This window comes from Colletotrichum acutatum, assembly GCF_030867785.1.
Source record: "Colletotrichum acutatum strain CBS 112980 chromosome Unknown BDZ83scaffold_7, whole genome shotgun sequence".
NCBI classification, from domain to species: Eukaryota; Fungi; Ascomycota; class Sordariomycetes; order Glomerellales; family Glomerellaceae; genus Colletotrichum; species Colletotrichum acutatum.
This window is the reverse complement of record NW_026849001.1, coordinates 590,499-615,989: the sequence shown is the minus strand read 5'-3', so window position 1 is coordinate 615,989 and position 25,491 is coordinate 590,499. Positions and strand designations below refer to the sequence as shown.

Sequence of the window (25,491 nt, the reverse complement as noted above, 5' to 3'; positions counted from 1 at the left end):
CCGTTTCGTGCTGCGTGCCGTTGCACTTTCTTTCCCACCGGAACCAAGTCCTCATGGCACGCCGCACCCCAACTTCTCCTTGAGCCTTTGGTGTTTGCCCCCATGTACTGTGTATATCGAGCCGTCGCAGCTGAGGTGGACTGCTACTTGCCTTCCCTGTGCTACGCCAGTATCCGTACTCCCTACATGTTGCAGGGACGAATGTCCTTTGTTCTGAGTGGTACAGAGTACCCGTCGTCGCAATGGCCCAGCACATCCACCTCCACTATCCGGTTGTTAGAAATCCCCTTCGGGGAGTAGAGCAACTTAGAAAATCCCGTCTCCCTGGCCCGGACAATCTGATCCATCTGTGTGCTCTACTGCAGGCCGTCCCGTTTTGTCCACATTCATTTGTCGGTAGTACTTTATCATTACACGCACTATTTGTCTTTTTGAGGGAACGCGTTGCTGACCATCTCTGACCCATTCTTCCTTTTGCATTCCCTGGCCTCTTTCCCTCTATTCTCTTCTCCCCTCGCGGAACCTGACGAAGCGCCTTATGCCAAACCCTTCGGACTTCGTCACCACTTCGAGCGGATTTCGACCACTTTCCTCAACTGTTTGTAAGCGGGCCTAGGGTACGCACATCTAGTCACCCCGTACGTAATAAGCTAGTTTGCCCAAGTGACGGACATAAACATCTATCCCCGTCAACGCAACGACCGCATGGCAACTTGGCCCAGAATCTGTATTGTCTCCGTTGCGCTTGAAGTCGTAGCCAGATCCACTGCCAACGCCAAGATTGAGACGACGTTTGAGCCCAGCTGTCCGATCTGAAATTCAATATCCCTACTGAGACTCGCTTGAGTCTTTCGCCAGAGAATGGCAGACAAGGACGAGAAAACAAACATCACGGCTCCCGACCCACAAGCCGCTGCTGTTGAGCCCGTCACACCCAGGGAGCCAGAAGATGCCACATTCGCCATCGATATCGACAAGGCAGATGAGAAGGATGAAAGCTCAGACTTTGATGAGAAGAACGTCAGACCAGAGCTGAGGGCGACAAAGAGCCATGCCACCGACACCAGCGTCGCCACAACAACTGCAGCTCAGCGACTACCAGAAAGCAAACCATGGTACAAGACGCCAAATCCACTGAAATGGGGCGGCATCCCTCCCGTCCCTGATGAGAAGATCATCTCTCGAGAGTACAAAGCCGGCTTCTTCAGTCTTCTGACTTTCCAATGGATGGCTCCTTTGATGAGTGTAAGTAAAACTGTGCTGGCCTAACTAATGGCAGGAAGGCTTGGGCGTTTACAAGCCAAGCAAAACCCAGAGCAAATAGAGACTGACTTGAATTCCAGGCTGGATACAAGCGGCAGCTTGAACCAAACGATATCTGGACTGTCAACCCAGACAGAGCCACAGATGTCATGACAGACAAGTTGAAAGCTTCTTTCAAGAAACACATTGACAAGGGAAGCAAATACCCCTTGTTGTGGGCATTGCATGAGACGTACTTCTTCGAGTTTTGGCTTGGTGGTATGCTTCAGCTCGCGTCCACCGTCTTCCAGGTTATGTCACCCTTCACCCTGCGCTATCTCATCCAGTTCGCAAACGATGCCTACGCAGCTTCACAACAGGGCTTGCCACCGCCTGCGATTGGCAGGGGAATTGGCTTGGTGATCGGTGTCACCGTCATGCAGATTCTCCAGAGTTTGGGCACAAACCATTTCATCTACCGCGGCATGATGATTGGTGGCCAGTCAAGAGCAGTCCTCATCAGCGTCATCTTCGAAAAGGCCATGTCTCTATCAGGACGTGCCAAAGCTGGTGGCATCAAAGACGCTGCCGCTGCCGCCAACGCCGCGCCAGTTGACGAGAAAGGCAAGAAGAAGGCCAAGAAGGATGCGAAAAAGGGAGAAGCCAAAGGACCAGGTATTTCTGGAGATGGCACAGGGTGGGGTAACGGTCGAATCGTCAACCTCATGAGCGTTGATACATACCGCATCGATCAAGCGTCAGCTCTCTTCCACCTGACCTGGACTGCACCCATCTCCTGCGTCATCACGCTGGTCGTTCTGCTCATCAACTTGAGCTATAGTGCACTCGCCGGATTTGCTCTCTTGGTTGCCGGTATTCCCTTATTGACAAGAGCCATCAGAAGCTTGTTCAAGCGGAGAAAGTCCATTAACAAGGTTACGGATCAGAGAGTCAGCTTGACTCAGGAGATCCTTCAGTCGGTCCGTTTCGTCAAGTACTTTGGGTGGGAGACCGCATTCCTGGACCGTCTCAAGGAAATCCGAAAGCGAGAAATCCACGCCATCCAGATCCTGCTGGCAATCCGTAACGCCATCAATGCCGTCAGTCTGTCGCTTCCCATCTTCGCCTCAATGCTTTCCTTCGTCACGTACGCAAAGACCAACAACGCTTTGAATCCCGCCGAGGTCTTCTCCTCGTTGGCCTTGTTCAATGGTCTTCGGATTCCCCTCAACTTGCTGCCACTGGTCCTTGGTCAAGTCGTCGATGCCTGGTCGTCGCTGAAGCGTATCCAAGAGTTTTTGCTGGCGGAAGAGCAAGAAGAAGATGTGGTTTTCAAGCCAGAGGGAGAGAATGCATTGGAAATGACAAACGCTAGTTTCACCTGGGAGCGAACTGCAACGCAGGAGTCTGAAAAGACTGTAGGTGGCGCCGCGAAGGGTGGTAAGAAGGTTGCGACTCAAGCGCCTGCTCCCGCAAAGAGCGTCTCCAAGCCTGACGAGCCACTGGCCTCATCTGGCGACAGCACGGGAGATGGTGCCAGCACGCTTGTCGAGGAGGAACGTGAACCATTCAAGCTGCAAGACATCAACTTTGAGGTCAAGAGGGATGAGCTCGTCGCAGTCATTGGAACAGTCGGGAGCGGTAAGACTTCGCTACTGGCCGCGCTCGCAGGTGACATGAGGAAGACGTCTGGCGAGGTTGTGCTTGGCGCTTCCCGAGCCTTTTGCCCGCAATATGCATGGATCCAGAACGCCACAGTCCGTGACAACATCCTCTTCGGGAAGGATATGGACCGAGCATGGTATCAAGAAGTCATCAACGCGTAAGTAACCCCATGGCAGTTTCCTTGCCAATTAATCGGACTAACCTGGCTCTAGTTGTGCTCTACGGCCCGATCTTGCCATGCTCCCGAACGGAGACTTGACGGAGATTGGCGAACGAGGAATCACTATTTCGGGAGGACAGAAGCAGCGCCTCAACATTGCTAGGGCCATCTACTTTGACTCCGATATCGTACTCATGGACGACCCTCTGAGCGCTGTTGACGCTCACGTGGGACGACACATCTTCGACAATGCCATCCTCGGCCTCTTGAAGGGAAAATGCAGGATCCTAGCAACTCATCAGCTTTGGGTTCTGAACAGATGTGACAGGGTCATTTGGATGGAGGGCGGCAAGATTCAAGCCGTTGACACCTTTGATAACTTGATGAGGGACCACCGTGGCTTCCAGCAACTCTTGGAGACAACTGCACAGGAAGAGAAGGAAGACGAGACTGCACCAACCAACCTGGCTGAAGCGCCCCAAGGCGACAAGAAGAAGAACAAGAAGGGCGCTGCACTCATGCAACAAGAAGAGCGCGCTGTGGCGAGCGTTCCCTGGAAGGTGTACGGAGATTTCATCCGCGCATCCGGTTCCATCCTCAACGCACCCTTTTTGATCTTCCTCCTGATTCTCTCCCAAGGAGCGAACATAATGACCAGTCTCTGGCTGTCATACTGGACAAGTAAGCGTTATCCGCTGTCTGACGGGCAGTACATCGGTATATACGCTGGTCTGGGAGCCCTCCAAGCGATCCTCATGTTCGTTTTTTCGCTACTTCTGTCCATCCTCGGCACCAAGTCTAGCAAGGTCATGCTTCGGCAGGCAGTGACACGGGTTCTCCGTGCCCCAATGTCCTTCTTCGACACCACACCCCTCGGCCGAATCACCAATCGCTTCTCAAGAGACGTGGATGTGATGGACAACAACTTGACGGATGCCATGAGAATGTACTTCTTCACGCTGGCCATGATCTTGTCCGTCTTTGCTCTCATCATCGCCTTCTTCCATTACTTCGCCATCGCCCTCGGACCACTGTTTGTGTTCTTTATCCTCGCTTCCTCTTATTACCGCGCATCGGCACGCGAGGTCAAGCGTTTCGAGTCAGTTCTTCGATCTACTGTATTCGCAAAGTTTGGTGAAGGATTGAGCGGTGTTGCCAGTATTCGAGCGTATGGCCTAAAGACTCATTTCATTGCCGACTTGCGAAAGTCCATTGACGAGATGAACGCTGCGTACTACCTCACATTCTCGAACCAGCGTTGGCTGTCGACCCGTCTCGATCTGATTGGTAACCTTCTCGTCTTCACCGTGGGCATCCTCGTCGTGACCTCGCGATTCAGCGTGCCGCCGAGCATTGGTGGCCTGGTACTCAGTTATATTCTTGGTATCGTTCAAATGATCCAGTTCACCGTCCGTCAACTCGCAGAAGTTGAGAACGGCATGAACGCTGTGGAGCGAATCCAGTATTACGGCACTCAACTTGAGGAAGAGGCGCCATTGCACACCATCGAAGTCCGGCCAGAGTGGCCTGAGAAGGGCGAGATCGTTTTTGATAACGTAGAGATGCGCTACCGCGCCAACTTGCCTCTTGTACTGTCCGGTCTTTCCATGCACGTGCAAGGTGGCGAGCGTATAGGTATCGTCGGTAGAACGGGTGCGGGCAAGTCATCCATCATGTCTACTCTTTTCCGTCTCGTCGAGCTGTCGGGTGGACACATCACAATTGACGGTGTCGACATTTCGACAATCGGTCTCCATGACCTGCGATCCCGCCTGGCGATCATTCCACAAGACCCGACGCTTTTCAGGGGCACAGTCCGCTCCAACCTCGACCCATTCAATGAGCACACGGATCTAGAACTGTGGTCCGCCCTGCGACAGGCCGATCTCGTTCCAGCAGACGCGAACCTCGAGGATCCAAGATCCAAGGAGTCGTCAAGCATCCACCTCGACTCCGTCGTCGAAGAAGATGGTCTCAACTTCTCCCTCGGACAGCGCCAGCTCATGGCTCTAGCGCGTGCTCTCGTTCGCGGCAGCCGCATCATTGTCTGTGACGAGGCGACGTCCTCCGTTGATATGGAAACGGACGACAAGATCCAGAACACGATTGCCACGAGCTTCAGGGGCAGGACGCTGTTGTGCATTGCCCATCGTCTGCGCACCATCATCGGCTACGACCGTATCTGCGTCATGGACGCCGGCCGTATCGCGGAGCTGGATACGCCTCTTGCGCTGTGGCAGCGGGAGGGCGGCATCTTCAGGAGCATGTGTGACCGCAGTGGTATCAGACTGGAGGATATCCGCGGCGCGAGCGACGGTACTGCTCCTCTGGAGATCCAAGCTGGCGGGTCGAGTTAGTCGGGGACATAATGAGCTGGTGGTGTAAGTGAATGTAAAGGGATAAAATAACATGAAGCGCATTCAGGATGAACAAGTATGGCCTCTTAAGAAAGGAAAGGCAAGGAAATCGTAGGGGAAATAGCGTCTGGGACAAGTAAACAATCTTCATACCCCGCCCTCCAGATATCAAAAGCATCGAGCATGTCTCGCTGTCAATGGAGGGCATGTAATACAAAATAGAAAAAAACGAAAAGAAAAACCTCAGACTGTCAAGAAAGAAGAGACCGCACACCAACGTTTCGCATACAACGTGATGCTGAAGCCCTCATCATACCTGTACCACCCGTGATCCAGTCGTCTCTGCTGCTGCTGCTCGTTAGCACAACGCACCAGGCGCCCCCAAGCCTTGGACAGCCAAGAGATCGTGAGACCAAGAGAGCAAAGAACCTAAAATGTCTCTCTCTCTCTCTCTTCCACAGCGTTCGTCTCCCCCCCGGATCTAGGTCGTACGGAAGGGGTAAAGGGGTAAGGGGGCAGACGAATCGTGATACATGGCACTGGAAGGTATGACGAGATCCGGTGGGTTCACGACGGGTGGATGCACCCTGGAACTCCGTACGCTGGTTGCGGTCGCAGGTGTTCAAGCGAGGATACGAGAAAGAAGTTTTGAGACTTTGAGGGGAGGGGGTGAGCGATGGTTGAGTTCCGTGATGGTGGTAGACACCCTGGGGTTGAGGTACACCGTGTGAGTCTCGATATCTTGGGAAGCGAGAGAGTTCGGTTGATATGGAGGTACAGGACATTTGAAGGTATATCTCGTGTCCATCGATGAAGGGAAACGAAGAGAAGTAGTCTAGATGCAACCCCCCTCCCTATCACGGGCACGTCTAAACAGACAACCCTCGGATGATGGACATGCCATCCTACATTGCACAGGCGACGTTGCTCTCGGTCCGCTCGGTTCCCCCTCCAGCAGCTCCAAATCCGAAGGGTAAAAAAAGAGGCTCATGTTTCCTTTTCCACAGACAGCTTCCTCCCCCCCCCCTGGCCCACGTTGTGTCAAAAAAGTTTAATATATTGGGATGATTGCCGAAAAGTCAAATGTGCTGACGACATCGGATCCGTTCTAGAATATCCGTCCACTTCAGACGTAATCCGTACATAAGGTTCCCATGTAGAAGCATGCTGTCAGCGGTTGTCGTGACGACGTACACAAAGACCTACAGTTCGATGGTTAGTAAACATCACACGATACTGTCACGAGATAATGTTTCGAGTTGTTCTGCTCATTGAAAGAATATGTACCAGCGAGCGATGAGAAGCGAAGACAAAATGCCACCGGCGGATCGTCGTCACCAAGACTCCCAGTCTAATGCTCCGTCACGCCTGCCGTGGTGTACAGGGATAGAACACAACTAGACAACCACCCATGCGCAGCAGCCCTGTTAGAAGGGGAGCCGGCTTTGCCTCTTGACCCGCGCTTCATATCAAACTTGCTGAAAGACCGGTGCCGAGAAAAGTCACCGGCCTCACTGGATGATGATTAAAAACAGTATTCCAAACCAGTGATGCAACTTGATGATACCCCTAAACGCCATGAATGTACCATTCAAAAAAACCCCAAGCCGTGACGTCTCGCCATTTTTCTCATGACGTAATGAAACTCTTTTTGATGCATAGATGCAATGAAACCAAGCAGAAAGAAATCCCTCTTTAGAACCGATCACCAGGAGAGTTGTTGGCATTTCGAGATCCGGGGCGCATCTGGCTTGGCGGGAAGGCATTGGGGTTCTCGTCCAACAGATCCTCGAGGTAAGCACTGGGAGCCCTTTGTCCGTTTCCAGGCGCCGCAGACAAGTTAACCGAGCTGGTGCTAAAGTCACGCCTTGCGCCGTACGAAGGGGATTCCGGAGGCGTAGATTCCCTCAGGTTGTTGCGGCTTCCATACTGGCCTCGCGATTCGGGGCGGAGGTTCGTCAAACTTATTGAGTGACCGTGAGCAGGACTGGGAGACGAGGTGGCAGCGGCATAGAATCCAGAAGGAAGGAATCGAGAGTCGCGGTTGGTAGCGGAGTTGTTGTTATTGTTGTTGCTGTTGCCGCCGCCAGCTGCGGTAGGCGAGAAGAAGAGGTTCGACTGGCTCGGCGTCGCAGAGGGGATGGGGCCGCGCTGCGTTCTACGCACACCACGTCCACCATTGGGAACAAGAGAAGGAGTGGATTCGCGATCAGTATACTTGTAGAATTGCGCTGGAGGGGCAGGAAAGCTCTGCTTGTCGTTGGCGACATACTGAGCATTGGCGGCGCGGGCGACGGAGCGGTGCAGCAGACAAGCGATGATGCCGCGCCAAATCAGAATGCCGAGACCAAAGGCACCGAGGATGGAGCCCACGGCAATGAAGACGGTTCCTTGAGGAGCACTCGAGCGGTGCATATAAGGAGCGTTGTTGGTGGGAGGTACACTGGCCGGCGGGTACGTCGTCACAATAGGCTGGTTTGTAAGGGACGGCAGACCCGTGAGGACATCGCCAGTGGAATCGGAGGTGCCAGTGATCCTAGGGGCACTGATGCTCGCTTCCGTTGTGGCAACGGCGCCGGTGTTGGTGATGACGGCAGTTGCCGCGTTGGTGCGCGAAGGCTGCGCAGCCGAGGTAGTGGCATCGTCTGTAGAAGCTGCCTGCGAAGCACTGGTCTGGGCATTTCCTCCACTGCTACTATCTTGCGCAAGACCCGTGGCAGAGAAGAGAGACAAGGCGGCAAAGGTGGACAGGAGAAGCGAGCGCTTCAGCGAATGGCGTGACGAAACCATGGTCGGTCGACTATGAAGTTCAATTACCTCCGAGGGGTGTCCGGTGTTTACGGTGGGATGCGATGGTCCGAAATCAAAATGATGTAGGTGTCGGTCACTTCTTTTCTAGACCTATGTGCTGTTCGGTTGTCGAATCGATGAAAAACGGTCGATGACGGCGGTTGTGTCGGTGCCCGTGGGCAGAAAACGGGGGTCGTCGTCGTTGTGATGTCCTTCCGGATGGGGCGGTTCGGTTCGTTCAGTTGGCTCAGGCTGGATGCGATGAGCTCGGGAGAATCGAACGAAGGTATCGGGGTGGTTGCGGATGCAAACCGGACAAGCAAAGCAATATGAAAGAAGAAAAGGTCCCGCTGGCTAGAACATTGCTGGTGCCGGCTGATCGTTTGCTGGGTGGGCGGCTTCCGAGGTTTGTCGTGAGGGAGTCAGTCAGGGAGGAAGGGTTGGAGGGAGCAGGAGAGGGATGGGAGGGATGAGAGTGCGTGATGGGGAAGAGAAAGGGAATGGATGGCGAAGGCGGGCCCCTGGTCAGCAGGGAACGGGCCTGGGGAAAAAAGGAGGAAGGGTCCTTGCCTGCTCTGGAGGAACTTGCTTGTTAGTAGCTACACACAGCACACAGGCGATAGTCTACAGCATCCATTTCGTGTTAGCGGACTGGGCGGTTTTCGTCCCTGCCCTGGGGCCTGGGGCCTGGGCTGTGGCGCGGCGCATTCCCATGGCTGCACCTGAAAGTTCTGACGTGCTGCTGTGCCGGGGTCTGTTTATTTTTGTGCATTTGGGCCGCATTTCCTGGGAATGTGAGAGGGAGAGAGACATGCAGACACAGTGCTGGCAGCTTATGCAAGCCAGGTTTTTGATCCGCAGGAGACGCGCAAGTCTGGGGAAATCGACACGGTGTTTGTCGAATATACACTATGCTGTGAGACTGTACACAAGTCGCCCTCTATGAAGATGTGCTTCCGACTTCTTTCGTATGCCCACACACTCTCGTATTGAGAACTGAGGTGTCCAACAGGCGAGAGCGTTGATCCCACTAATCATCAACTCCCAGCATGCGCTACAGTGGCTGCAGGTCGCAACCATCATCAACACGAGCCATCCATCCGGGGTAAGCGTGTAAGCGTACCTGGCAGATGCCCACCCATTTACCCAATGGCCAAAGATCTTCGAAACTCATTGGAAAAAAATATGGGCCATGGACGATGGTGAGCCTCGCTGTGGAATGCGAATGATGCCCCATTCCTCTCCACCAGAGTCCCGGCGCTCCCCTATCTTTGCTGCTTCGCTTCGTCTTCGCGTTCGTCAGACCTCCAGTGCTCCAGCAGTTTACAATTCATGCCGGATGCTTCAGACTAAGGCAAGCTCATGAATGGGCGCGGCGGGTATCAGACCCGTCTCTGATCATAATGGGCTGCTATTATGCATGCGCAGGGCAGTGCACAGAAGTGCTGATGCAAGGCACCAGACTATGTACCAGTCCAGACTCCAGACTCCAGCGCAACGCCCACCTTGTCTCCGGCGTTTGGGCGCCGTTGATCGATCGTTTGCTTTTCCTGAATGTGGGAGAGGAAATTACAACGCTAGAAGAGCAACGCCCGACTGCGGGTAAAGACAGAGAAGAAAACTGTGGAGGACGAGACCCCCTGTCATTCGTCCCTGAGAGTCTCATTGTCCCCTCATTCCGGTTGCTCTGGGTCACCTCCCCAGGACCCACCTTGCTCACAAACGCTGCGCGGCCTCGCCCCAAGTCTTCACCGAGCGCACAGACCGGAAGTATCTTCACCTGAACCCGGTTGCCACACACCGAGAGCACCTTCCACCTTACACCGAAAACTTTTTTCCCAGCTCTCGGCCCCGCCACCTGCGCTGGGTAACCAAACTCAGGAAAACGTCAACGCAACAGCCTTGTCCAGCCTTGCCGACGCCAGTATTCCTTCACTCGACGACCACGACGACGACCTGTACTCGATTGCCCATACGGATACCGACATCATGGGTGTTCAAAAGAAGACCAGAAAGTTTGGTGAAGTACGTTCGCCCGTCCCTACATTGCGCCAAACCTCCCGCGCATCGCAAAGAAAATATCGGAATCCTTATCGATAAGAACTTTTTTTTGGTTCCCTGGACGAAAGCTCACGATGATCGCGATACCTACAACCGGGCGTTGAAAGCTCGACGCCTCTCAGATATTGATACTTGCGATCAAATTTGCTGACTATGTACGTTCCTGTCAGGTCAAGCGAGTCATCGGCAAGAACGACGCCCGGCGCAAGGAGAACCTGAAGAAGGCGGAAGAGGCCGAGCAGAAGGCCAAGCGTGAAAGAGGCGGTCCAGATGGCGAGACCATTGTCAGGGAGATTCCCCAGGTCCCCTCCCAGATGTTCTTCGAGAGCAACTCAAGCCTCGTGCCTCCCTATGGCGTCCTTGTCGATACCTCATGTAAGGCCCCGTCGCCCCTACCTACCTCTAAATCCCAGTTGCTAACCGTACGCCAGTCTTCTCCCGGTATAATAAGCCTGCCCGAACGTACACCTCTTCGCTCTCGACGACTAACCTGCTCCTAGTACCGTTCAGATGAAGTTGCCAGTGATAGAAACTATGATGGACTGTCTCTACGGTAGGATATGGCACTGCACAAAGTCTTTTGGCACCAACTGACGTCCAACCCTAGCTACCTGTCACCCCATCGTGACCGACTGTGTCATGGCCGAGTTGGAAAAGCTTGGTCCCAAGTTCCGTCTTGCTCTCAGAGTAGCACGCGACCCCCGTTTTGAACGTCACAAGTGCACACACAAAGGAGTAAGGTCCACTATGAGCACTATCGTGATTCTCCTTTGCTAACTTCGATTCTCCTCAGGTGTATGCCGATGACTGCCTTGTAAGGCTCCATACTTTATATCATCAGATGATTGAGTCAAAATACTGATCAACACTTCATAGGTGTCCAAGGTGTCTAAAGACAGAGTGTACCTGGTCGCAACCAACGATAAGGGTCTTGTATCGCGAGTATGTTCAGCCTTGCCCGCAAGTCAACGACGATTCTAACATCAATCTCTCTAGCTCCGTCGCATACCCGGTGTTCCCATCATGAAGTGTGGACGCGGAAAGTACACCATCGAGAGATTGCCCGATGCCCCGATTTAAGCTTGGATCAACGATGTAAGAGGGAATCCACGGTTACTCCAATAGGACGGGGGAGAACATCGAGTCACTTGAACAGTACAATAATTCGACTGTCAAGTTGGAAGAAGGGCTTGAATGTCGCCGCAGCCCAATCACTCGGCACGGAAAGGCGATATAAAAGTCGCGGAAATCGAGAAGGCCGCCACATCGAGCCCCGGCGCGCTGAGCCCTGGAAATGGAGCACGGCGAGGGAGAAGCAAAAGCATATCTGGGTTCTGGTTTGTTGGCATTTTTTCTCTAAAAGGTCGGGTCGTGATGCAATTCGACCCAGCCATTGTGTATCGTGGATTGGCACTTTGTAATTACTGGTATGGAACCTTGGTGGTCGTCAGAATAGTCGGGGTTAACCAAGCCGTATCCCCGAGACTGGCCGACGGATGGAGCCGTCAGCTTATAGTTGCCTAGTAGGTGGTTTTCGGCCGCTTTTTGAATCAGAAGAATGACCCAAACATGACTTGCATCTTGCTGCATTCCAAAACGGGGCTCTTCATAGACGCACACGCAAGCACACGCTGACGCAAGACGACACACGCCGTCAGCCGTAATTAAAGCAAGGCACGAAGCTCGGCTCCGGGATTGACGTCAAATAAAGTTTAGATTTCCGGATCTGAATACGGACGACATCACCCCCTTTCCAAAGCCCCACCCCCGTCGTTCCCGTCACACCCACTCACACACGGCACCGGGCACGGCATCGGACACCGCTTGTCGCCTCCAGTCATCCGCTCTCCGCGCATCGTCCAAGGGGATCCGTAAGCTCCAATGAATCCGGACCACGTAACCCCGCCCGCCGGTCCAAGCACCGGCGGCAGCAGCAACCCCTCTTCCACCTCCAACTCTTCCGGCCCCGGCCCCGGACCTTCATCCGCCCACCATTCGGCATCAGCATCAGCAGCCGCCGCCGCAAAACGCTCCCGCGTCCTCCTCTCCTGCGGTCCCTGCCGCGCCTCCAAGCTGAAATGCGACCGCTCCGAGCCGTGCGGCCAGTGCCTGAAGAAATCCCGCCCGAACGGCTGCGTCTACGCGCCGAAACCCGAGAAGCAGAAGCCCGCCAAGGGCATGGCGGCGCGACTCAAGAGGCTCGAGGGCATGGTGAGGACGATGATGGATGAGGGAGGAGGTGGCGTGGCGGGAGTAGGACCGCAGATTGCTGCCGCAGACGCCGTCGTGGAAGAGAAGGGCGTCGCGCAGCCCGGGGGCCAGCTTGTTCAGGGGGGCAAGGCGAGTACGTATGTTGGGGCTACGCACTTCATGGCTATTCTTGAGGATGTAAGTTGTTCGCTTCTCCCGCTGTAATGCCGGATCCAAGATTTGAAGGAAATCCGAACTGGGTGAGATATTGACGGAGTGGATTTAACAGATTGAGGATATGAAGAGCTACTTTGAGGAGCCGGAGGCCGACTACGACGAGAGTCCTGAACCGTCAGACGAGATCGAGGCCCCGGATCTCATGCTCTTTTCGAGGAACATGCCTCGCAGCAGAGAAGACTTGCTGAAGCTGCTCCCTGAGCAGAAGATTGTCGACAGGCTCATCATGAGGTACTTTTCCTCCCGCAGTCCATCACAGCGTAAGACACCACGGCTCGCCTCTTGCGGTTCTCACCCCCATGGCTTTGTGTGTATTGACAAGGCGGCAGATATTGTCCATAGACCAACTTTTGAAAAACAGGTAAGTCTCTAAACTCCTTTCCGCCCTCCTCCCTTCAACAGCACTCGTGCCAACATGTTAATTAGTACGCCCGCTTCTGGACCGACCAGTCCGGCACCGACCTCCACTGGCTAGCCCTCCTCTTCATGGTCATGTCCCTCGGCGTCTTCTACTCGACCTTCATGGCGCCCCACGAGCTCTCGGTCGACTCCCCGCAGCCGCCCATGGACCGCTTCAAGCTCTTCCGCGCCGCCGCCGCCTACTGCCTCGTCTGGGGCAGGTACACCCATCCGACCATCACCACCATCCCGCCCTTCATCCTCTACGTCGAGGCCGAATTCATCATCTCCCGCGCCGCCCAGATGAACTGCTACGTCCTCTCCTCCGTCTGCCTCCGCCTCCTCCTCAAAATGGGCCTCCACCGCGACCCGGACCGCCTCCTCGCCGCCGGCACCGTCATCTCCCCCTACGAGGGCGAGATGCGCCGCCGCATGTGGAACATGGCCGTCCAGCTCGACCTCCTCGTCTCCTTCCACATGGGCCTCCCCAGCATGCTCAACGGCATCGACGCCGACTGCAGCCTCCCGCGCAACCTCGTCGACGAGGACTTCGACGAGGACACCCTCGTGCTCCCGCCGGCCCGACCCGCGACAGACTACACCGAGATGACGTACCCCATCAACAAGTCCGCCATGATGCTCGTCTTCGGCCAAGTCGCGCGGCAGTCCCACCTGCTCACCCCGCCGCCCTACGCCGAGGTAATGCGCCTCGACGACCTCCTCAACACCTCGTGGCGCGCCGTGCCGCAGTTCATGATGGTCAAACCCCTACAGGAGTGCGTCACCACGCCGCCCATGCAAATCATCCAGCGCTTCGGCCTCGCCTCGCTCTACAATAAGAGCCGCTGCGTCCTCCACCGCCGGTTCCTCCTCGACCCTGCGCCGCGCCGCGAGCACGACTACTCCCGCCGCCAGTGCCTCGAGGGCGCCGTCGTCCTCCTCGACTTCCAAAACACGATATGGCACGCGTGTCAGCCCGGCAACATGCTCAGCCAGAACGGCTGGTTCGTCTCCTCGCTCGCCGTGCACGACTTCCTGCTAGCCGCCACCATCATATACCTCGCCATCGGACACGAACCGTTTTGGGGTGGCGTGGACGGCAAGACCGGCGCAACGACGTCTTCGCCCGTGTGGATGGCGGAGATGAATCCCCCGCCGACGAGGGCGTACCTCCTGCACCTCCTGCAGAGGTCGTATTCCGTCTGGATCGCCATCGCCGGCGGCGTGCCCGAGGTGAGGAAGACGGCGGGTATCCTGGAAACGATGCTGAACAAGCTGGGGTCGCCGCCGAATTCTCCGCCAGAGAATGGCGGCGCAAAGGTATCGTCGGCGTCGGGACTTCGTCAGAGTGACGGGTCGGAATCAGCTGCTCGCTCCGCCCAAGACGACCAACAGCTTCTCGACAGTCTTTCAATCAAAGGTGTGGCTGTGAAGATACCCCTTGAGGTGATATACCTGCTGACTATCTCACAGACTCACCATCGTTCCCTACGACTACGACGAATCGCTTCCAGCCTTTCGAGTTTGTCACATCAGGCCTCGGGCCAAGTGAACCTGGGCTCGATCGTGGATGGGCGGCCGTTGGCAATGAAGAAATGGACTGGGTATGTTCACGCACTCACCAAGCAATCAATGCCCTACGTCTGACTGACATCTGCAGCGATACTTTGACAACATTATGGCTCAGCCTCATAATGACCCAGTCGGTCTCGAGTCACTCGACGCGTCCCAGCCGTGGTTCGAACGGTCACTGGGACCGGACGATTTTGATTTCTCTACGTCTGGTGCATGGGACCCAAGCTTGGGATAGTCACGTCGAGGTCACGGCCTACCGTGTTCAGGTTAACCAACACAGCGAGCTCCCAGGCCTACATATCAAAAGACTTGGCAGCTGAATGGAGCTGATCTGGGGCACACAAGTATCGTCCTCGAGCTTGGCCGGCCCAGAAGGGGTACATGGGGCTGCGGCTCCGCGAGCTCCCCCAAAAGAAGCTCCTCCTCTTGGGTACAAAGCCCCTCTAGTACCTCCGGCCCCAGTGCAGTAACTGGCTCGCTTAGGTGTCAACTGGACCTCGTGAAGTTTTCTCTCCTCAACACGCGATATCGGTGCCCACAACTAAGATGGGCCCGTGGGGGATAGCAGTCCATTGCCCGGATGGATCTGGCTAGCTGGCAGGGATGTCAAAAAAAGGTCGGCTCAGGTGACTTGAAAATAGACGCGAGGTCGGCGTTGAACAGCAATTCACAATAGACCCCGGATTTTCCTTCTCCTTCAGGCCCGCGCCAATATCTAAACACCTGGCTGGACCGATGGTGTGCGATGAGCGGCCGTCCTCCGGGGAATTGGACCCTGCAAACTCGATGAGGGGTTCTCTAGGCGGTCGACACACTGGTAAATACTATAACGTAAATTTGGTGGGCCGGTGGAAGTGGCCGGCGGCGACGTGCGTTTGCAATCCCAACAATGTCGTCTTCGACGACGGCGAGAGCCATCTAGGGCGTGTTTGGGTCCTACATGTGTACGTCTCGTCGGCTTCGTCTCCATACACTCTTCGGTCAAGGGCGTGACGTTGCCGACGAGGGAGCTGGCGCACAACGGTGCCCTACGAGGCATGGGCCAACTTCCCCGCAAAACCCGCAGATTTGACGGCAACGAAGCGGGGGCTGTTTGCATTAGCAGCAGCAGCATCTGTAGGCTGGAGCAGCTGGGGGGCCAGTGGCGCTTGTCCCTTGAGCTGAGCTCGCTCTCAAGCTGGCTGCTTCTTTCTCTTGGCTCTTTGTGGTGTGTTACGCAGAAACCCGAGTTCCTTTGGAGACGGCCAGACCGCAAACGCAATAACAAGCTTCTTGGGCGCAAATTTGGGGATTTGCAGGCTCCTCCGCGGAGATGCCCACTTCGGAGAGGGAGGGGAAACGTTGGCTTATGAGCAGTACGGAACGCCAGTTGGTTCGCTTGATGACGGCATGGCGGTCGTCTGGGACGTTTGCTTGGCTCCATTTGTACGTAATGAGGAAAATGCGGTGCTAGCAAGGTCGGCATTGCGCGATTCCTAGGCCGTCATTGGCGCATTCCTACTTGTGCTTGACCTGTCGTCTCAGCTCTTTGTCAATCAGATTACGGATACTGGCGCCTCCCGAGTTCCGACTGCTCAGATGAGGTTGACTGCTCTTTTGTTTGTTGTCCGCCAGCCTATTGTCTCGCCATGTCCGGTGGCTCGTTGCCGGACCGCATTCAGAAGGGAAGTTGAGCTTCGTCCCAAGGCACTGGATCCGATCGTTGATGACGGAGGTCTTAGTAGACAACGGTCACAAATGCTGCTGCACGTCTAGACTTTCAGCAGAAGCAGGTTCCGCCTCAAAGTCCGCGTTAGCCTTCAGGGATACCCCGCTGGGTTGCGTTTGAATCCTGCGGCTTGGCCTAGGCCACTCTTCGGTTTTTGAGGGTGTCTACTCACATCCAATGTTGTCAGTCGGAAGGTCATCGGAACCGGAATTCTGTGGACTTGAATGTGAGCACACGGGCGACAGCGGCTTTACCTTGATCCTTTCCCTCCACGCCCGTCATAGTACATGTCGCACCATACAACAGCATAATTGGCTGATAACAACGACGCTCCCATGGCCAATGGCATCACCCGCGCCAGGCTCGAACAAAGATCAAGTAGACGTTGGGTGCGCCTCCGTGAAGGCGGTTACTCGACGCTTCTGCAGCCGACGTGCATGAAGGGCTCTCAAAGACAAAATAGGCGGCGTTGGGTGCGGTGCTAGGTCGAACCCGGGTGATGCAGCAAGCGCTGTAACCGGTGGGAGCGTGGCACGGGTAGCTCAGCAAAGAGACTAATCTCAGACCTGCAGAGAGCGAGGCTAGAGGCTAGAGCCCAGATGCTAGTGTCTGCATGTGCTGTGGGTGGGAGATTTTGGATGGTGTCTGGTTGTGCAGTACAATTTGCCCATCATGGCGTAGAATTGCGATATTCGATGATTCTTCTGCCTGGGAGCTAGCAGTGGGACCCAGCCATCCGGGCCAGGGGGGCCATGCTGTACTCCGTACGTAGGAGGGGGCTCTGGGAGATACCGCGCAAACCTGGTCGAGCATCGGGAACAGAGGTATGTGTACAGAGGAGGTAGGGTTATGCCCATTTGGTATCCGTAGTGGCATGGTCCGAAGGCTCGAGCTTCGGACGTACACATGTAATAACGAAGCGGTGGGCTCTGTGATGATGGACGATGCAGATTTCTTTGGATCACGTTTGCGAGTCGTGTGGAGCTCTGGGCCAGAAAAAGTTTGCACAGGGTTCGGAGAGTATTGTGGCATCGGGATTGACTCCGATCACCGACCTGACGACGCGCCAGTTGACAGTATGTGGAGACGTTGATTTGCGCCGGGGGCTGACCGGCGCAGTAGTGCTTAAAATCAAGGACCCCGTGATGGACGACCGTGCTCGTAATAGGGCCCGTGAACCGACAAAGTCGGACTCATCAAGGTGCCCTTATCTGATGCCATGGTCCGAGCCGGGCAAGCATCTGTGTCCGTCCAGATAGGCATGAGGGACCGGTAAGGTATGGAGGGAGGCGCAGACACCCGATATCCATGGGCGGATGTCTCGGTCTGATGTGATGATGTGATGGCAGGTCAAGCTCGTCAGGGTACCTAGGTAGGTTCGTGTTTGACAGGCAGTGGCTGTACAGAGTGGACTGTAGTCGGTGAGCATATCGGAGGGCCACATTGATACTTCAATATGGCATTGATGTAAAACGTACGTACGACGTACGATGTGCGACTACCTACCTACATATGCCTTAGGTAGCATGGAGAGACGATAAGATGCCCCAAAGTTGCAAGTAAGGTATTGTACCCATGTACTCTCCATCGTGACCGCCCTCGATGTCCTTGACAGCTTGGGAGACAATGGCGGCATTGCAGGGCATGGTTGCATAGGTTTCCGCCATGAGGGACTGCGGCGCGGGTGCTTTCCAGGTTAGACTGAGAAGGGTAATAAAGTTGCCAAAGATAAGGAAAAATTTTCTGAAGCCGCAGCATTGCGCAAGAGGAAAAAAAGACTGGGGACAGATGGTGAGAGGTCTGACTGTCTGAGGAGGAAAAAAAGTTGGAGGTGTTTCCCAGTAGGTAAGAGCAACTGTGTAAGCGAAACCCCGAGCCAACCGCGGCCATGCTCTTACATAATAAAGCCAACCTACTGTGCTAGGCTTCACGGGAAGCGAAAAATTGCTGCAAATAGGGCACTGGGAAGGCCCTAGTAATCTTCTCCCAGCCTTCCAGGTCGTTCTCTCTCTCACATTCTCAGATTTTGGTCAGGTCCACTACGGATACATCTGCGCCTTCCAAGTTTCTTTCCCGCTCATGAGACATGGACACAAAGACTTGCCCTGAGAGTTGAGACGGAATGGAACTGAGGGCTGCCCGCCGTAGTCCCGTTCCAGGACCCGTCCAGAGCGGCCCCTCTTTTGGAGAATGGCTCCAATACGGCTCCAGAAGTCCCCGTCTCGTTGATGCATCGCCCGATTCAGTGACCAAGTCATCGATCCCGGCCTGCTACTGGTTGCGCTGCAGCAGACGTGGTTCCGGTACACCCTGGAAAGTACAGGCAACGGCGTAGCTTCTGGAAGATGTTTGGTGAGGGACTGGAGTCGGCTAATCTACACAGTAGTGGAAAGAAAGAAGAGACACGAGTTTTGGTAGGTGGTGCTAGATGGAATGGGAAGGTAATGCGGTACACGTGCTCCCACCTCGACACCGTACCGGCTGAGGTAGCCGCGTATCTTTTCTCATGTATCCATACAACTTACCTAGTAGGTAGGTACGGAGTACTGAGGTGTGTGTTTCCCATCCCACTTAACTTCCCACCTCGCATCTCCCGCTTTACACTTACCCTCTCATTACTCGATGGCCGTGGTAATGCTTTCCCGGCTCTTCATCATCAATGGTGCAGAGCAGAGTTCTCTCATTACTTACCTAGTACTTACTCGAACCACAACCCCCCAGCGCACTCCCAGTGTTTCCATCTCATCTCATCCCATCTTGTTCTTGCGTTCTCACAGTTCCGCGAGTGCCCCCCCTCCCTCCTCTCAGGCACGTCTGGGATCCGGGCGTGCTTCCGGCCCCATGGATGATGGCTTGATGGCTGGGTGTGGTGTTTCCGCTCGATGGGGCCCCGTTGTTTGCGCTTGCATCAAGGTTCGAATGAGAAAACGCAACGTGCTCAACCTCGTGGCCGCCGGCGAAGATTCAATTATTAACAGAAAAGGGCCAACCGCAAGGTCCTGCCGCGCCTGGCCCTGGCCACCGAATTCACTCCAGTAAAAATACAAATTCTTTTATCCGTAGTTATTGGATTTTACTTTTTGACTCTGACCGTCCCGTTTGTGTTTGCTCTGCTGCTGCATTTGCCGACTAACTCTACAAACACTGAGAATCTCGCGGTTGCTGTACTTTGTCTCGCTGCTCTTTCCATCACCCAAGAAGATTGGATATCACAACACTTTTCCTCACTTACAGCATTAGGTTGTTCCCGTCATACACCTTCTCTCCCACACCCGCATACCTACCTTACCTTAGGTACCTTATCCATACATACTTACCTTACACTTATTCCCCTCCCCCTCCGCTTCCAGACTTATCAATCTACCGAATCCACGATTACACCTCTTTTTCACCCTCTTTCCTCGCACATCCTCTCATCCCACTGGCTACACTCTTCTGGTCGAATTGCATGCACTCTGCTTCGGCCTGCCTTCCTGTTCGCCCATCAACATCACCAGTCTGTGGGCCCAGTACCAGCAGCAGCACCACCAGCCAGCACGGCCCAGAAACATCGCGGCATACCTTGTCCGTTTCCAGTTGGTCAAATCACCACGCGGACTGACTAGGACCGGTATCAAAAGCTTGCAGACTCCTCATCTGAGGTCATCTGGTCTTTGCCTCTTTCTTACCTTTATTCTCAAAGCGTTGGATCGTTGGTCTGGCTCTCTCTTTCATATTTCAAAACGCCCCGACTTTACCTACCTATTTCGCATCAGGTACGGATACAGCCTGGAATTTCTGCTCCGGTCGTCTCAAGCATCTTTAGGTTCGACTTCACATAAGGCAACCCCTCCCTCTTTCTACCCGAACCACTCTACAGAATCGCCCTAGTCGTTCTGTAGGCAAAAGAGCCGCCCAACGACACAAGCAGAAGGCCATCGCGACAAAAAACGGCACCATCCAAGACTCCAAGGAACATCATCTGATCCAGTCGTTATCCACTGCACCGTGGACCTCTTTTATTTTCTCCTTTCCTGGCTGCCACCCAACCCCCAGGCTCAGACCATTCACCGCTGGTGAGGCACACCCCGAAATCAGCCAGCTTCGCATCGGATCTCCACGCCGAACTCCCTCGCCAACCTGCACACCTAGCCCGGCCTCTTTGCGGACGACCAGCCCAGCGCCCACGAGGCAATCTAACCGGTGACGCTCCAACGCGCATACTGGGGCACGGTCAGCCAGTATATACCCCGATTGGACGGCCTCCTTGCACCGCGAGTATTCGGTTGCAGATTATCGGTGGATAGCCCGACGACAACGACGACAAGCACAGCAACCAAGCACGCACACCTACCGTCATCCCGGGGCTTTCCTGAGTGGGCAAGTCGACTGAGAACAATTGCTCACTTGACTGAGACCGGCAGGGGACACTCGCACACACACCACATTCTCACTCACTCGCTCTGTCACTCAAACTCACTCACACACGCTTTATCTCTTGTCTTTCGCACGCGCATTCTCATCATCCACGCCTGCTGCAATCTTCGCGGGCCAAATCTATCCGCACACCATTGAGAGCTGCCTCATCCCATCTAGACACCCCTCCATCCATTTTACAGCTTCTGCAGCTGCCAACGTCTCAACCCTCGAGCCACTTATCTCAGGAACACCCGGGGTAAATACGAGAGAGCGTACGACAATCCTAGAGATATCTTCCTCGCCTGCAGTCCTTGCCTCGCCTCGCCAAATTTCCCTTATCAGCAGCATCGACAAAAAGTCTAGCACTTTACCACACCCCCCCCCCTTGTTGACGGGATACCTTACCTTCCCTCGCCGCCTCCGCCGACGGACGCAGCCTAGTTTGCTATCCGTCCATTCCCCCAGATCTTTTGATCGACCTTTGGCCTGAACAGGCGTGCGTCCATCTCTTGGATCTTGGCTTTTTGGGCTGTTTGCTGGGGTTAACCCCGCCATCGACCAAAATAAGGAGCTCGCTGTTTTGATAGCGGGTTTGATTGCTATCTAAGGTATCTCGCCATTCTCCTCAACCGACCCCTCAGGGTTCTTGAATCATTCCGGTCCACGGCTTCAGGAACCGCCTGAAGCCGACTGCATTTTGATTCTTGTTCCTTTTTTTTGAGAACGCACCCCGTCACGTCACCCGTCACCCGTCCACACCTTGTCAATAAGTACTCTATACTCCGAACGCCTGCCTCTCTCTCCGCGTTCTCTCGACGTCGCGTGCGCAGAGACCTGCACTTGGCCCGTTCAGTCCTCCCCTATTCCGCGATAAGGCCTCTGGCTTGCTATAGGTTCGAGGCGGGATTTTACGTATCGGTTTGTCATGGTTGATACTCCTCTTTAAGAAAACAAATCCCATCGATCCATCGAATCCGACTTCAACGATCGACGACGCCGTTTTCGGGACAACCAGCCCAACACTACATCGCCCTCTTTCTCTCTCTTTTTTCCACCCTTCTCCACAAACCGAGGCCGCACTTACACCCTCCCTACAGCGTATTCTCTGGGGGAAATAGCGGGGTTGACGACAAGCCCTTGCAGCAACCCTTTCTCTCGACTCAAAAAAATCCTTTACTCTGTGCCGGCCGCACAGCCAAAGCCTCTGCTCTTCCCCGCAAGAGCAGTTTATGTCCGAGACTTCTCAGATGGTGACTCTGATGCCTTCCCAACTCAACGGGATTGGGATCCCTATCCGACCCGCCAAGCAACAACACCAACACCAACAGCAGGATCACTCAAATCACCACTATCACGGCGACTCGGCTGTTTACAGCGCCGTCAGGACACACAAGCACTCGCGTTCATCATACTCTGACGCATCGCCGTTGTCTTCTTCAAGAAACAACTCCCTCACCTTCCGCCCTTTCAAGCGTCCGATGCCCACCCCGAACAAGACGATTGCTGTCATCAATGCCAGCGGTCGTCAGGCTGCATCATTCATCAGAGTTGCCACGGCTGTGGGCTACCACGTCCGCGCTCAGCTGCGGAATCTCGAAGGCGTCGTAGCCACCGAGGTCAACTCAAATCCTAATGTCACCGTCCTTGTCGGCGAGTTGTACACTAGACATAAGCCCACTCCGGACAACAGAGACGTGACAACCAACGGCCCCATTTCCGGTGTTGGTGTAAACCACGACCTGATCAATGACCTTTTCCGCGGTACCCAGTTGGCTTTCATCAACACCACCTTCTATGGAGATGAGTTCCAGATCGGAAAGGCACTTGCCGACGCCGCTAAGAAGGCTGGTGTACAACACTATGTCTACTCCACGATGCCCGATCATGCCGCATATAACTCGGATTGGCCGTCGCTTCCTCTCTGGGCTGCCAAACACCAGGTCGAAGAGTATGTTCGCTCCATTGGCATGCCTGCCACCTTTGTGTACACTGGCATTTACAACAACAACTTCACCTCGCTGCCCTACCCGCTCTTCTGCATGGAACTCCAGCAGGATGGTTCTTTCACTTGGCAAGCCCCATTCCACGAAGATGTGAAGCTGCCTTGGCTGGATGCTGAGCACGATGTTGGTCCCTCCATCCTGCAAATATTCAAGGATGGTGTGGCCAAGTGGCGCACAAAGCGTGTCGCTTTGGCTTGGGAGATGTTGACTCCACGCGAGGCCTGTGAGGCTTTCGCGAGAGGTGTTGGACGGCCAGTCAAGTATATCCGGGGCCCGATCGAGCTCAAGGTCAAGATCCCTAATGGCTACCGCCAACAGCTCGAAGCTCTGGAGAAGCTCTTCTCTCTCGGCCACGAAGATCCCAAGAAGCAACCTCCCTACTTTGGAGATGTAGAGCTGGAAGAAAACTGCCTTACTCAGTCCATGGCACTTTGGGAGGGCCCGAGAGGTCTGGAGGAATACGCACAGGAAGCTTTTCCGTTGGAGGAGCAAGCCAACGGCTTGACGTGGATGTTGGAGGAAGAGGAAGAGGCACCCGAGGAGGAAGTTGCGCCAGCGGTTCACCAGCGGGATCATGAAGTACAACAGCAAGAGGAGGAAGAAGAGGAGGAGTACTCGGACGAGGAGGACGAAGGCCTGACTATGAGAGGCTTGAAGAGAGACGAGGAGGAATGGCTCGCATGAAGTCGAGGCCTGTTGAAGTGTAGGACGCGGCACCACTTGGTTTCGACGGCCTTGGGCTCGAACGACTTTACACGTGTCATCGACACACACACATTCGACTTATACATTGCATGCGGCGGCGTCCAGGTGCCGAGGATTGTTGAATGACGACGGGAAAAAACGGTTCGGAAAAAAAACATGCGTTTGGGGAGTCGATTTTCTTTGCTGCCCGGCGGTGGCGTACCTCCCCCCAAGTCGGGGTTGAGTTGAGGCCTGTCTGAGCGGAGCCAATTTGTGTGATGGCGATGACGGCTCTTTTCCCTCGATATCATTCATATGGGCTGGCATGGCGTTGCGTGGTCGACAAAAACGAAAGAAAAAGGGCAGCTAGTTGTGCATAAGGTAGCCCCCGGGCGATATTCTCTGGTTATTGGGCTTTTTGCTTTACTTCATGACGAAGCGATAGGGGAGCGATTCGAGAAGAGAAGGGCAATAGGCCTCAAACGGTACCTATTCATCACAAAATACATAAAGACAATGTTCAACTTCAAACGACCCTGCAGCCTACGGAGACGAGATGGAAGGAAACCGGTAAGTGAAGCAAGAGGGCGCCGCAACCAGCTTTTAAAGGCAGCATTTCCTCATTTATGAGAGCGCTTGTCGTCGGTTGAACGATCCAGGTCATTTACAAGGTACAGATATCGGTTCCTCACTCCATGCTTTTTCCCTCCCCCTGATCCTAACATTTACCCCCCTTGCTCTACGGCGTGGGGGTTTTTTCCTTCTTTCTCCCGCGCGCTCTTACAAAAAGAGTCAAAGTCGACAACGTGCGCCCCCGTGGATCCCACACTTTTTTTTCCCCCCTGGTTCGGTGAGCACCGTTGTACCGCGCGGGATGAAGACGCGGGCGACACCGACGGGCGGGCGAGCGGTACCTTGACGCGCGGGGGTGGTTGGCGTTGCCGCCCGCTGCCGCCGCCGCCCGCCGAGGATTTGCACAAGGGCCCCGGGCGATGCATGGGATGACTTCATATAGGTTCTGGATTTAGGTTTACACGGATACGGGACGGGGATGGGGGGAGACGCGTTAGGGGTTCGGTGTAGGTGGTTTTGACCGAGGGGAAGGTGTATGTTATGTGGGTGTTTTGTCTACCCGCAATGACATTGCATTCGATCAGTTCTTCCTGATTTGTGACATGTCGGTACGAACGTGAGGTTGTTGGGGTCTTTCGACGGCTTTGGAGTTTGACTCACGGCCTGGATCATGGGAGATTAGACAGACTGTTGAAGGGCGCCCCCCTTAGATAAGGTACATTGAAGGTTTTCTAACTTCTAGAGGCTTCCTGAAATACCATTTGACCAAGAGACATAATCACTTCGGATACCGTGGCACGATAGAAACGCTGCTTTGTGTTCTTTCTCTGTGATGTAAGCGATGGCAAGAAGTGACGGAGGCCCCACGGAAATTCCGGTTCATAGACGATGAAGTTCCATCAATGTGCAAGGGGGCGGACTCGTTCTTCTAGAAGCCTTCTTCCCGAGTCAGTCTTTCCCAATTTGGGGCTCGGTCGTTGTAGTGTGAGATTGGCCCCGGCTTTGATATACGGATAGATACGACGGGATTGATAGGAGAGGGTCCGATTGTTTCTCTCATTCTAGGTAGTGTCCGGACTCCATATCCGATAAGGAGAGCCAAGTTTTTTTTTCTTTCCCCATCTGTTCACTTCTAAGGGATCCAAGAAACAATACAGAAATGACGATGAATATGGTGCTTCGCTGAAGAGTCAAGGAAGATTCTGAAGCGTCTTGGATAGGTAGACGAGGGGCTTGTGTTCTTACGAGGCTGATGCGTGATGTACACCACCTGTACACACCGATGTGGCTGAAGGACAAGCCCTCGTCCATTGGATTCGTGGTGGCATTGATCACGGTTGACTGAGACTTTCGAGTTAGTAACGAATCTTTATCCCGATGTTATTCGGTCCCAGTATCGTTCGATGTAATAGAATCTGGAGGCCAGTGGTCACTCTTATCAACAGTCAC

General features: G+C 54.5%; 6 protein-coding genes across 6 annotated transcripts; 4 read left to right on the top strand and 2 right to left on the bottom strand.

Annotated features, from left to right (window-relative positions):
* Positions 1 to 861: 861 nt before the first annotated feature.
* On the top strand, positions 862 to 5,424 carry BDZ83DRAFT_747607 (ABC transporter; the record flags this gene model as incomplete). The annotated part of the gene is made up of 3 exons (XM_060513465.1): positions 862 to 1,245; positions 1,344 to 3,064; positions 3,120 to 5,424. The coding sequence occupies 3 exons, from the start codon at positions 862 to 864 to the stop codon at positions 5,422 to 5,424; spliced, it is 4,410 nt and encodes a 1,469-aa protein (XP_060370454.1).
* Positions 5,425 to 7,119: 1,695 nt separating this feature from the next.
* On the bottom strand, positions 7,120 to 8,214 carry BDZ83DRAFT_566921 (uncharacterized protein; the record flags this gene model as incomplete). The annotated part of the gene is made up of 1 exon (XM_060503899.1): positions 7,120 to 8,214. The coding sequence occupies one exon, from the start codon at positions 8,212 to 8,214 to the stop codon at positions 7,120 to 7,122; it is 1,095 nt and encodes a 364-aa protein (XP_060370453.1).
* A 1,989-nt stretch (positions 8,215 to 10,203) lies between these two features.
* BDZ83DRAFT_747605 (rRNA-processing protein FCF1) lies at positions 10,204 to 11,355 on the top strand (the record flags this gene model as incomplete). Its single annotated transcript, XM_060513464.1, has 8 exons — positions 10,204 to 10,239; positions 10,446 to 10,650; positions 10,707 to 10,716; positions 10,776 to 10,828; positions 10,883 to 11,010; positions 11,069 to 11,089; positions 11,152 to 11,217; positions 11,272 to 11,355. The coding sequence occupies 8 exons, from the start codon at positions 10,204 to 10,206 to the stop codon at positions 11,353 to 11,355; spliced, it is 603 nt and encodes a 200-aa protein (XP_060370452.1).
* Positions 11,356 to 12,156: 801 nt separating this feature from the next.
* BDZ83DRAFT_566614 (fungal-specific transcription factor domain-containing protein) lies at positions 12,157 to 14,911 on the top strand (the record flags this gene model as incomplete). Its single annotated transcript, XM_060503866.1, has 6 exons — positions 12,157 to 12,663; positions 12,755 to 12,962; positions 13,032 to 13,063; positions 13,129 to 14,521; positions 14,575 to 14,705; positions 14,762 to 14,911. The coding sequence occupies 6 exons, from the start codon at positions 12,157 to 12,159 to the stop codon at positions 14,909 to 14,911; spliced, it is 2,421 nt and encodes an 806-aa protein (XP_060370451.1).
* Positions 14,912 to 15,069: 158 nt separating this feature from the next.
* BDZ83DRAFT_404088 (uncharacterized protein) lies at positions 15,070 to 16,308 on the bottom strand. The gene has a single exon (XM_060502859.1). The coding sequence runs from the start codon at positions 16,139 to 16,141 to the stop codon at positions 15,392 to 15,394; it is 750 nt and encodes a 249-aa protein (XP_060370450.1). The 5' UTR covers positions 16,142 to 16,308; the 3' UTR covers positions 15,070 to 15,391.
* Positions 16,309 to 22,260: 5,952 nt separating this feature from the next.
* BDZ83DRAFT_566990 (NmrA-like family protein) lies at positions 22,261 to 23,469 on the top strand (the record flags this gene model as incomplete). The annotated part of the gene is made up of 1 exon (XM_060503908.1): positions 22,261 to 23,469. One exon carries the CDS (start codon positions 22,261 to 22,263, stop codon positions 23,467 to 23,469), a length of 1,209 nt encoding a protein of 402 aa, XP_060370449.1.
* Positions 23,470 to 25,491: the final 2,022 nt, after the last annotated feature.